This window comes from Falco biarmicus, chromosome 3 (genome assembly GCF_023638135.1).
Source record: "Falco biarmicus isolate bFalBia1 chromosome 3, bFalBia1.pri, whole genome shotgun sequence".
Taxonomy (NCBI): domain Eukaryota; kingdom Metazoa; phylum Chordata; class Aves; order Falconiformes; family Falconidae; genus Falco; species Falco biarmicus.
This window is the reverse complement of record NC_079290.1, coordinates 80,681,516-80,694,559: the sequence shown is the minus strand read 5'-3', so window position 1 is coordinate 80,694,559 and position 13,044 is coordinate 80,681,516. Positions and strand designations below refer to the sequence as shown.

The following is a 13,044-nucleotide window of genomic DNA, read 5'->3' as shown; positions in this document are numbered from 1 at the left end:
CCAGTGTCAGGCTGGTTTACATACTTCATTACTACACTACCAAAAGAAAAGTCATCACAATATACCTGGAACCCACTGTAATTCCTGAGAAGAGAAGAAAATGTGCAAGTTACAAAACACATTTATAATTGTTGTTTTGCAGCTACTGATATAACTTCACCAACACGTCTGCAAACTCGCAAGAAAGATCTTAAATTCTCCTAGAGGAGGGAGCAAATGAAATGCAATTTTTTTTTGAAATTTAAGTCCAACAGAGAGTTGCTGGAGATAGAAATTAGCTCTTTTTTTTTTTTCAAGCTGCTTTGAAACCCACTAAATTTCATCAGCATCTATCCAGGGTGGGACAAGTGGGTGGGGTTGGGGAGGAGGAACTGACTTAATAGTTACAGTTTGACAGATACAGTGAGCCAAATTCTGCACACAGTTTTCCCTCTTCCCCTTTCAGAGTTGCAAACACAAGGTGGTGGCTAATTTTTCTCTGTATACCAGGGAACAATTTAGTCCTTACTGAAACATTAAACATACATTCTCAATTTAACAAGCCCTTGGAAATAGAGCGGTCTGAATCACCTTTACAAATAAGGGAACATATTAGGGTTTTACACTGGAGTCAGTATCTTTGCTTAGCCTTCCTGAACTGTATTGTCACGGAAGATATAACAACCTGGTCTTCAGCTATGATTATAGGAAGAGAAGCACTTTTTGGCTGGACAGTCAGGGAAATGTCTGGGAGACAGGGAAAGAGGGAACTTGAATGTAAATACTGACCTGTGGAAACCAGCCTGATAAAAGGCCGTATACTTGATATGAGGCTTCCAACTCTCTATCTTCCCAGTGAGAGATTTAGTCCTACTTAAAAATTTGGTATCATATTGAAATAATTGCAGTCTCCAGAAATCTAACCTGAGAGAGAATCCCACTAGAAACTAATGGTAGTCTAGCAAAGTGGTAACAAACCTTTTATCAATTTTTCATCACAAGGATATGTATCAGATTGCCACAAGGATGACAGAACATCATGATGGCCACTGTTGTTAAAATTTATTTCTGAAAGCCTCATTAAGGATAAAAATCTAATTTTGACATTTGTAGAGTCAGTTGAAAATTATAGTGTGATAAAAATGGGAAGCAAAGAGGACACCCTCTATCCCAGAACCATTCCAAATCAAAAGAGACTTCCACACGCAGTGACTTTACAACAGTGGAAATAGCCTTTCTTGGGAATGAATCTGTTTAGTACCACAATAGAAAGGAATGTGTGTCTGCAGGGAGTTTGGTATTTTGTAAATATTTAGAGCTAAGTCATTGCTGTCCCCTCACAAGAGGTTTCCCTAAACATCATAAAGATGAAAGGTATGCTTGAATTTGACTTTACTGCTACAGAGGCAGCATATATATAATTTAGACTGGTGCCAGATGTGGGTTTTGTGATAAAAACACCCTTCTTTTTACATCAAGAATAAACTTGGTACTTAATAACAATGTTAACAAACTGTAAATTGTACATACTCTTTTTTTAAAAAAAGATGTATTTTAAACAGGAAGCAAAGCAGCAGCAGAGGTGGACATGCCCAATAATGTATCCCTTAATCATAATCTAAACATGCTATCAATGCACGTAAATTAATAAAATAATGAATAAACATGTTTTTCCACAATAAAACCATGGATGTGCTCTGGCTTAATTTGGGAGGGAACTATGATCCCACATTGTAGAAATTCCAAATTCCTAGACTTGTCTTCCCTAGAGACAAACACAAAAGAAATGAGTTTTGATCCTGCCATGATGTGAAATTGTGACACTACATGGGGCAAACAAGCAGCACACCTATTGAACTGAGCTGTCTAAAAGCTGTTGCCTTTGCTTTCTGATGTGTATAGAAGTCATGGAAAGTAGATAGGTAGCCAGCTCATTTTCCCTTGCCACCCCACCACAGGTTACCCAAGAAAGCAAATACCAGTTACCTTGCGGATGTGCTCCTGCAGTCCTGTGACCCCATACATCCTCAGCACAAACCACAGCTTCAGGGAGCGGAATCTCCTACCCAGGGGGATTTGCCAGTGCTGCAAGCCAGGGAGAAGGGCGGGCACCCCTGTTAGAAGTCACCACTGCAGTGGTATTGGTATTGCAGAAACTGTACATTCTGCAATGATTTTGAAGCATACAACATTGCCACATCCTACAGGAAGTTGCTAAAGGTGGATCAGATAATAATAGGCATTATTCCTGGTGTGACTGTTTAATACTTAAAGTTTTCAAATTAAAATTGGAAAAGGAGGTTGGTGTCAGAATGGAAGTGTCACAGGGAAAATTAAATTTTCTTTTTGCATCCTGAATTCTCCTTGAAAGCTCTAGAAAAATAACTCTTAGAAACTCATGTACATTGGCTTCTTTACAGTTGTGGGGCTAGTGTCTACAATGGCAAGGCCATTTGCCATTTCAAAAGAACAGTGTTTCTATTGGTTAAAGCTGGTTAAAGACTAAAACACATGCATTATTATTTTTTAAAGTATTGTTCACTACGTTAAGGGGAAAAAAACCTTTTAGGATATCTCTTTCTACTGCCTAACCCCTGAGATACTGTACATGCAAGGCTATTTCTGCCTTTAAACTTTTTTTTTTTTTCCCCAAAAAATAAAAGTTTACAGTTTCAGCTTGGGGAATGGAAAAAAGAAGTCCTGAAAATATCAATATATACAACTAATAGTATTAATTATTGCTTTGATGCTGTACTTACCCGATAATCTGTTACAAGACCTGGAAGCCAAAGAAAAAAATGTTCACATTACTTTATCACAACAGCCAAAGCCTTCAATCATTCTAATGTTATTGAAAAAGCTGTATCTTAGCCGTCCTGTATGTTTGCTACAAATTTCACCATCATCAGTGTCAACAGGACCCCTAAATACCTAGCAGGATATTTGGCAGCATGCTAAATGACAGTACTTGTAATTAGCTAGTCAGAATATACCACTAACAAATCAAAAAGTTTACAGTTTACCTTTCTGTTGTACTGCAGATACTGTGGAGATGATGGACTAAAACCTACGTTTATTTACTTCTTGTAAGGAGAACTAGTAGATAAAACACTTATTATTAGTTTTGTTTTAAACAGTTTGTTAAATCCCCAAGTTCACTTCATCCCTCCATGTCTGCTGTGAAATGTCACCACCTTTACCCTAGTGAACTGGTAATACTTTTTAAAATAATCCAGTTCCAAACTACCTTTTATACTCATGTATGTATTTGTTGCTAATTCTTCGGCTTGTCTAGTAAGTGACTGGAAAAATTGACTCAGTATTGACCTTGGAGAATGGCATTCCACATTTTGTTATGGCTTTTCATTTGATGTAGTGAAAGCCTCTTACAAACACAGATTGACCAAGCCACAAAGCAGTCCAGGGAGGCAAGCAGAGAGCATTATTAGTTATCTTTTGTATAAGCACACAGAATCAAGATTCATCAAGATGAATTTAAGATGGTTTCTTTGAATCAGGTAATTAAATTGATTTCACAGTAAGGAAACAGTAACATAAAACCAGATTACTTGCTGTAAGACAGTGACAGAAATTAAACTGACATAAAATTTAAAATACTTATTCAGGAAAATGTAGAAGCATCTGCTTAGCTTGTTTATTCTGCTTTATTACTCTGCAGTGGAGTATAAGCTTCATAGGAACTTATGAAGTTCATAAGTACTTAAATTTCATGGGAAAATGCTGTCAAAGTGCTCCTGAAATTGTGAACTGCAAGGTACAGTATAGAACTGTAGCTTCTGAATTTGACCAGTCTATGTCATTTACATAATTTTCAGCCTTTTTATTTTATAAGAGTTAAAAAACCACCTGTATTTCCTGTGTACAAGCTCTCTTGCCAATGTTCTCTCATCTACACAGCCAAAAAACATACAAAAAACCATGGTCCTTCCTCTCTGCAACATACAGTCATTTGGTTCTTTAATGTGTTACCAGGTTATTTTCCAGATAAAAAAACCCCACACAACAACCAACAATCATTAACCTGTTCCTGGACTTCAGGAAGTGAACATGGTTGTGTCAGCTTGGTAAGAAGGTAATTTGATAACATCCACATTCTTCTGCATTGTAGCAGCCATTTTTGTTTGATAGCTGCAAGACTGGTAGCAAAGAGAGTAAAGAACTGGTGACGGATAAATAATCCTGCACTCCTGTAAGGGACTATGTCTAATGACCCACAACAATGCCTTTCACAGGCTTTGAAGCAGAATGCAATCAATGATTAGTCCTTGATTACAATCCGTAGTCTTACATCTGTATTTAACCAGGAGGAATTGCATTACGGGAGCATATGTGGTGTTCACAATAGAGTATAAAGCTGCATTCTTCCAGCATTGCCATTAGGACTTGACCTATACCGTGGGTTGCCAAGCAAGCTAGTATAATCTTCCTGGTGTGATGATGCAAATCACATGAAATTATAATTAATGACAAAATAAAGACTTTCCCCTTGGGGGCATACATAATTGCCATATGGTTATTAAGAGTAATTGCTCACAGATAGAGACATTTTTCCGCTCATTTAAATTCTTGAGTGAGAGATGAGTGAATTAAAAAATACCACTTCATTTGCCTTGTAAACCATGATCGGAATTCTCAGACCTGAGACATATTCAGAAAATAAGACCCTCCACTAGACAAGTCATATTTTCATGACTCCTACATCCCACCCACAGGGATCAACTGTAACAGCCTAGCACCTTTGCAAATTTGACTGTTTATTGAAGGCATAAGTGTGGACTGGACTTAACAGTTTAACTAAAGGCATTTGCATTTGAAGAGTGTTGTCCAGCTCTTTGGAAAATTGCTATCAAATGGGAATAGAGCATAGAAAAATTCAACATCACTAGACTGCTAGTAATCAGCTGATCTCTTTGAAATCATTATGTCCAGATCATATAACATGCTATCACAGCTTCTGAAGGCAAGATGAAGGCTAAACAACTTGTCATCCAACTGGGGAGATAAAGTTTTCAGATCAGCTAGGTGGCCTCACTGAAAGCACCTAGTTTTAGGAAAGGTTTGATTTCCTTCTGGTGTTATTTAACCTGGGGAAGACCTATGGTTCTTGTATCGGCAATGTCAGTTGTCACAAGAACTTATTTTCACTTTAGTTGAGGTTGGATTTTTTCTCCTCAAGAGAAATATTTTTCATATATGTTAAGTAAAAGACAGTGACAGGTGTATTTGTTATAACTTGTATTTCTCATTTTAAAAGGCAAAAAGACAGTCTTTTTGTTTGTTTGTTTATTTGTTTGTTTTGTTTTTTTTTCCTGAACAATTCTAGCCTCTGGAGGGTGAACTTCAGCTCCAGAGTTCCTGCATTTTCCTATTTATTGCACTGGTCTATATTTGCATTGCTTGGAACTGTAGAAAAGGAAAAGTGTAACATTTCTGCCAGTTCAGGGTAAAAGCACAGGAATCCATTTTTCCTAGGGCTTTTTAGTGAATGGTGGAATTCTGGATGGTATTAATTTAAATGTCAATATGTTCATAGCCATAACAGAGAGAGGATAAAAATACTCACGATACACATCTGAACACAGATCAGCACCAGCAATTCCAGGAGAAATATGAGATAGAGTAAATGCTAAAAACATCCACATGTGATTCAGCCTCTTGAGAAAGTTGTGAGGGAACTTGCACCACATGTTGACGCTGCACTGCTGTGACCTTCTTCACAATTAATCAGTTAATAACCAAATGTGTAAAACCAGTCTTCAGGATGGTAAATGCCACTCTGCAGTTGCTAGGTATGTGCAAAGAGCAGCACTAATCCATTAAGGAGCTTTGTACAGGGCCTAAGATTTGTAAATTCTTTGTGAGCACTTTGTGAAAAGCATTTGTGAACAATTGGTACAAGGCAGATAGTCTACACTTACCACCTTCTCTACAATCAATGTAAGAATACCAGACCAACAGGATAAAGTCCCCGATAGCTATTACTCAAAATAGAGTAGCTATCAAACACAGCTCGCCTTTTTATTGCAGTTTCAGGGAGTGTTTGCTCCTGACATGGGGTTTTGAAAATTTGAATCAGAGCCTGCATGAAAAGCTAAGGAAAAGGTCACAGACTTTAGAAACTCTAAAAACAAATCATAGCTTGAAACCATTCTGGAGAAAGATGTGTTGGGGAAGGCAGGTTAAGGGACTCGATACACAGCACCCAATAATATGTTTATCTGACTGACGCAAGATCATTAAAAATTTTATCAACACTCCTACAAAGCTGTAAGTCTGGAGCTGGGGAAATCCTAATACAAAACTATTAATATAATGCTTTATAAAATGGCTTTCCCTCAGTTGCTTTTTATACTAACTAAAATCTCCCTAGACATGTGTTTGCACTTTAATAAGCTTAACTCCCTAGGGCATTCTGAAAATGGAAATAGGCTCCTAAACAACTTAGTTTTAAAAATTTCAGTTTTCATCTTAAGTCTTTTTGTCCATTAAAGAGCAGTGTGCATACATAATAATCAACATGATCTCATTTAATCGTAAAATTACCAGACTCCTGATGGTGATGCTGCAGGTAAACGGGTTCTAGTTTAAAGGCATCTGTTAAATCTGATCTTTTTTTCACCCTGTATAAAAAAGAAAGCAAGCAAATAGAGAAATTTAAGAATTAAATTTAAGGGATTAAATTTCCACAAGAAGGGAAGGCAAATTGAATGTGTTTAAACTGGCATATTTCCTGAGCACAGCCTGTGCCATTTTCAGTGCTTTTTCACAGCCATATCAGTACTGTACTTACAAGTAGTTAAGTGTAAGGCTCAGCAGGAACGGGCAGCATGACTGCACGACTGCATATTTAAAAACAGACAAGAAACAGACACAGAGGATCTTTTTATGGTGATAGACACTCACACCAGAATGTGAGACTAGCTGAAGCAATGTTAATGTTTGCAGTCAACAGAAGTTGCCTTGAAATTACTGCAGTACAAAGCTGTGTGGGAAGAGCTGCAGCTTCCTAGACACTGTGCACAGCCATGGTGAGGCTCTGTGGATGCTGGCCGCTGTCCCTCCACGTTGTGGTGGTGGCAGCAGCCACTAGTAGGGAAGAGCCACGCGGTCCAGACTCAGGCTTCCTTCTTGTACCACCCTGCCCTAGCTTGACCCAATATACAGTAAGTGACAGCATACTACAGCACAACGTAAAACTGAGAAGCATACCTTACTACTGCCAGCTAGTGAGGGATGTGACTGGACTAAGGTTGAAAAGCCGGTGTGTCCCTTTTAAAGAGAATAAGCTACGTTTTGCCTGTGGGTAATAACAAGATTTTCCTGGTTTATGCTTCACTCCATGTGTAAGACTGACTCACCTTCCCAAATGTTGGGGTTTACAGAGGCAGAAGAAGAAGAAACCAGAAATCAAAAAGGGAAAGATTGATACACCATTATATTAGGCCTACAGATACATTACAAAGTAAGCAATAATTATGTCAACACAGGGACATTCTAAATGACAAATGTTTGAACTGTTTATGATGTTCTATGCATCCGTTTTTTCCTGTGTTTTGATGTAAAATTGTAAATCTCTAAGTAAAAATCTAATTTCCAGTATTTTAGTGTGTATATATAAATCCACAGGCCAGTACATACTTCCACTCTCATCCACATCTCGACTGTGCTCATAAAACATCTTATTCAAACAAACAAAAAGCCTTCCTCTCACTAATGGTCAGGAAAATACTAAGGTTAATGGTTAAGTACTTGTCTTCAGGTATGGAAAGTATATAGCTTATGCACATGAAAAATAGTAAAAGATATTCAGAATGCTCTCAATAAAAACAATTTCATTTTATTTGTGTGCTGGAAATGTCATGTGGACAGAAGGAAGAAATATTAACTGAAAGCAGGTTTAATTAGGGTAAATATTTTTAACCTAGTTATTCTACTGTAATTTGATATGTTTGATTACTTTGATATAGTTGTGTTTCGGTAGCTCATTCTGTATACAACTAAGCCAAGTTACAAGCGATATAATTAGTTGTATTCTGAGTGCTTCATATCTTCTCCTGTAATATGCTGTGCTAAACAATGGAACACCTAACTGTTCTGCAGGAACATCTAGCTTCGAAGATATAAAATGCTGTCATCTTGTACTTCCTTGGTGATGTTACCGCTTTTTTAAAAGATGGTGTCTGTTCCATCTAGGGATTTCACAGGTCTTAATCTGGCAACCATGAAAAACTATCTAAAAGGATTACTAAAATAAATCCAAAGCCTGGACATCAATGTATATGAACCATTTGAGCTGCACTTCTATAGACCATGTCTAGACTTTACCCTATGTATTTAAACTTCTTTGCAGTAAGGGCTTGTGTGGTCTGGTAATGGACAGAAGTGGTGTTCTTAACTTTCTTTGTAAACACCCCTGGTTCACTGAAGGATCCTGAATATATATTTCAAAAATGCCACTGATAAACTGGCATCTTTTAAATGTTTGATGTTATGATAGTAGACCTACTAAGATCAAGCTTGAGCGGCACAGGTTCACATACTAAGTACTCATAATACAAAATTCACAACAAAAATCCTGGCGAATAAAGTAGTGAAAATCTGTAAAAAGTGACTGACTTGGATTGCACATCTGCAGCTTTTGACAACCTTACTCTATTCTGTCCATTTTAAATGATAGATACAATAACCAAAAAGCTGATACCATATTATAATACAACAGGAAAATTTCACTTCCATCTACAGATAGGGATTTCCTGTATGCACCTTCCTTCAAACACAAAAACAACCTTTCCCAACCAAAAGTTTACACCTAAACCCAAAAGAAGTAGAGAAAAGCAAAAATACCAAGACTTTGCAAGATTATTATTTTCATTCCCTCTGAAAAAAAGACACTTCTTCCTATTTTGTGATATTCCAAAATACCAATTAAACAAGTCAGAGAAAACGGACTGTTAGTTTCAAGGCAAAGTCTCTAAATGACCCTAACATCTGAATATGGAAAATATACCCCTCTCTGAAGGGCAATATTAAATTCCTTTTTATAGGAAATTGACTGCTTTTTTCTATATGTTGAGAAATCAGTATATTTTACAACATGTTTATGACAAAATTGTCTCCAAATCCCAAATGAGATCAGTACTACAGATTGCACCAAGTATTTAAGTAAATACATTACAGATATAACAGCTAGATTATCTTAATCAACTTGCAGGGAAAAGAAATACGAGTGTTTACTGGGGAAAGTGCTGAGGAGCCTGGGTGATTTAGAAGCCTGTCTATCAATGGAACTCAGATTAATTTGATTCTGAAATGGTGTTCACTGTTCATTGAACTCTTTCCTTGTTATTACAATATCATGGTTAACACTGCTCATGAATCCTGAGGACTATGTATCCTTAACAGTTACTTTTTCTTACCAGGTTCCTTCATCCTTTATTATTACAATTCAGCTTTTCAGACAGTGTTACAGTTGATGAGAGAGGTGAATTTTGGATGAGGGCTTTAGAAGTAACTGGACAATGGTTTTGGCTTCAATTCAAAGAGTTTAACTTTAAATGTGTACCTCATTCTTTATTAAGTGAATAACACCTATACATAAATGCCTTTCTGAAATGAAGCCTGAATGGCTATAGCTGTAAAGCTTTCTCTTTGAGTAAGGAATAATGTTGCGAAGTCTCGAGATTCCTCTTAATGGAATCTTCCCAACTATGAAAACAACCATTTTAGGAAATGGTTTATCTAGAAAAAAGCAAGAAACAACATGGAGAAAAATACTTTCCTAACTCTAAAATCCAAGCTTTGCTAGGAAGAAGAAAGCCAGGTAAAATGTTTTGAATATAGTTCCACAGGGGTTTTGGGGAAAGCAGAAATAATGAGGAATTAAACTCGTAGGGACTAGGCTCTGGCCCCGAACTGTCCTACATAGATTAAAGAGAATGATGGTGTATTATCTCATTTCCAAGTAGCTACTGTGTTAACAATGTCTTTGCGTGATGAGAAAAAGATGGACGAAACTAGCAAAGAAACTTCATTGTCTTCCTATTTTCGTATACACAGAGCAACAGCTAGTTATGAGGTACTTATAAACTGGAGTCTTGGGTCACTCACTGCCACTACTAATGAATCAGCATCAAAATGTAAGTCATTTATTCTAAGGAAAAGGAAGAAAAAACCATAATGTCTTGGAATAACTGAAGTGCATATGTCAGGAAGACTACTAAAGGAAAACATGTAATATATTATCTGAATAATCTACACGTTTGCAGAAAAGTCAGCTTTGCTGAAGATATTAAAAGAGACGAAGGTTAACCAAAGACAACTGAGTGATTACTGTCTCATATTTGTTCTTCTTTTAAATAAGGTCACCTTTTTCTGGATTATGTTTTAGTCTTCTTTTTAATATTCAGTTTTTCTTTCTTTTTTTCATTTTTGCAGATTTTGTTCTATTATAACTGAAATTAATGTTTTCATTTATTTTGATAAATAAACTGAATATACTGAATAGCTGTTTTGCTAATAAGTATCATTAGTCATGATGCTGGTAGACACTACGTTCTGGAGATTCCAGTTTGGGACATAATGGGATTATCTATTATGGGATGTTTTTATTGCTGCTGCTATTACTGCTATGATATTTAACTTTATTTCAAAGTATGTCTATGAGTTTCTACTTTGGCATCTTGTTATATCAAAATGTCATCTCTGCTGTCATCTGGGGAAACTGAAAATCAGTACAAAATTGCATAAATAATCCTTTTTGAAATCAGCTGCTTTTCATCAGCCAAATCCCAAGCATGTTTAGAAAGGCTTTTGAAAGAATCAATGCTCAAAGAAAAAGACATTTTATGGAAAAGAAGAAAAAGCATGCTGTTCATTGTATTAACATCCTTAAATGAAGTTTTTCATTTATATTTTAAACAGTCCCAAAGTGGAGCAAGTAGGAATCTGTAGACTTTTCAGGATTTCTTTTTCTCTGGAACATAATGCAGAGCTCAGTGCTATATATAAATTTTACACTTTTGAAACTTGGATTAAATGAAAGAGTGAATTTTGTAAATAATTTACAAAGTTAAAGCTATCCAGAACTTCTCATTTCAGTAGAGAAATGTAAATAAATGTCTACTGCTAGAAAGGCAGGTTAATTTAACATGTGATTTTTGTCTCTTGTAATGTTTCCTTTTACTGTAATACTTACCACATAGCAGAGCAGTCAAAGTTCACTAGGAGCCATTTGTGAGGATTAAAGTTAAATGAATCTGCAAACTGAGAATGGATAAATAAAAACCAGAATTATTAAAGAGAAAAGGATCCATGTGCTAATGATACAACTTTGTCACATTGTCTGAGTACACCTTACTTTGTAACTACAAATTAATTCCTGAATTTGGTCTTTACAGATGTTCATGCTAATGCCACCTTATTTAACTATTGTAGTTAATTCTTCATTTATTTTTGAGATGGAACTCATTTTAGGTGTGCAGCTAGGCTTTTGATATTATGAACATTTTTAGCATTTGCTAACAGTTATACTTTATAGTATATACTACATGTGTTACGGAAAAGTATGTATCAGTGTAACTAAAAAACCCTGCATTTTTAGGAATCAGGAACATTCACTGTGGTTCATATCCCAGTTTCCAATAACAATTCACTAAGCTTTCTATTTCCAAGAATATTAAATATACACACATAATTCATATATAGAGAGAAATCATATATTTAGTTCAGAATCTGTGTATCACATTCATTCATAAAATTACAACTGACCAGGAAATTACATTTTTTTTTACTATCAGAGTATTTTCTTTTAGTGAAAGTAATTTTTTTCATCTAAGTCGAAAGAAAAACCAACACAGAATAAGCATTCACAATACATGTTTATATAAATCATGTAACAGGCCCATTTTACATGACATATGTTTAGGTGTGGCACCAGAGGAAACCGAGGGAGGTAAGATGGACATTGTCTGGGAAAGGCTTCATCCATGTTTTGTGTTTTAAAAAAGGCAGAAGCCATCAGCCTTAAAAAAGAGAGATGGGGGCCTGGCCGCACCAGGATCTGACTATTCCATATAGAACCTTCCTACTATTATTTGCTTCTCATAACCCTCCCTGTCACTTGTAAACAATTAACAATTGCTCTAATAAGATTATCTGTCTGTCTGTCTATGTGTCTATACATCCACCTAGCTATCTCCCTGTAATATGTAAGGTAGGAAGCCTATTCATGCTTGTTCAATATTTACTCTTACAACAAATGCTGGCCCAGACAAGGGATGCTGTTTCATTTCCTTCGGGAACCAATAACAATAATTTAAAAAATATTCCCCCACAGGAAATTACAACAAGCTTCATTTGCTGATAAAAAAGAGACAGAAATAAATGCTTTATTTGTGATGGGTTTTTCCCTCCTCTTCTTCATTAGTCACTAACTATCAGAGCTGTGTTTAAACTTCGGGCTTTACCAAACAGTAATATTTTCTCTGCTGATGTGGAAGACAAGGACTTATCTGACTGTCTGAGGGGAGCAGCAGGAAATTGAAGTATTCTTATCTAAGCAACTCAATGCCAAGTAGCTCAGCGAGGAGGCAGGAAAGGAACAAGAGTGCTGTGGGGAGAATGTTTCATTTAGCTCTCTCTGTTATTAAACCCTGCCTGTTTGAGATACAGCTACTGGCTGTATCCTATATGACTGAAGATGCAAGCAAAAAATCCGACATAATGAGCTAATTAATTTTTTTTTTTCCTTTTTGTGTAATGTAGAATTAGGAAGTTATAAACATGCATTTTTGGATGTTCAGGGAAACGTTCCTCTTTTCTATTTTGTAAAACACTTTGTTGATTCACTATCATTTGCTATCCTGAATGACAAACTTTTATATACTGTGGCTACCTGCATACTCCCAGAATAAACCAGTAAAAATTATATAAGCATAAGAAATGTAACAGAATATACAAGAATTTGTAGTGCAAACTGAGGTGCAGCGTACTCAGAGATTCTAGAAGAATCATTACTTTTGGATGCATAAGAAACACACAAATTCT

General features: G+C 36.1%; 1 protein-coding gene across 2 annotated transcripts in view; it reads right to left on the bottom strand.

The window, feature by feature from the left end:
- Positions 1 to 13,044, bottom strand: part of DDC (dopa decarboxylase) — a 76,933-nt gene that overhangs the window by 14,845 nt on the left and 49,044 nt on the right. For both annotated transcript variants that reach the window (XM_056331924.1, XM_056331925.1), the window contains exons 9-12: positions 11,195 to 11,262; positions 6,544 to 6,620; positions 2,739 to 2,758; positions 1,966 to 2,064 (exon numbers count right to left, since the gene is read on the bottom strand). In XM_056331924.1, the coding sequence (XP_056187899.1) occupies positions 1,966 to 2,064; positions 2,739 to 2,758; positions 6,544 to 6,620; positions 11,195 to 11,262 (264 nt within the window). The remainder of the gene's footprint in view (positions 1 to 1,965; positions 2,065 to 2,738; positions 2,759 to 6,543; positions 6,621 to 11,194; positions 11,263 to 13,044) is intronic.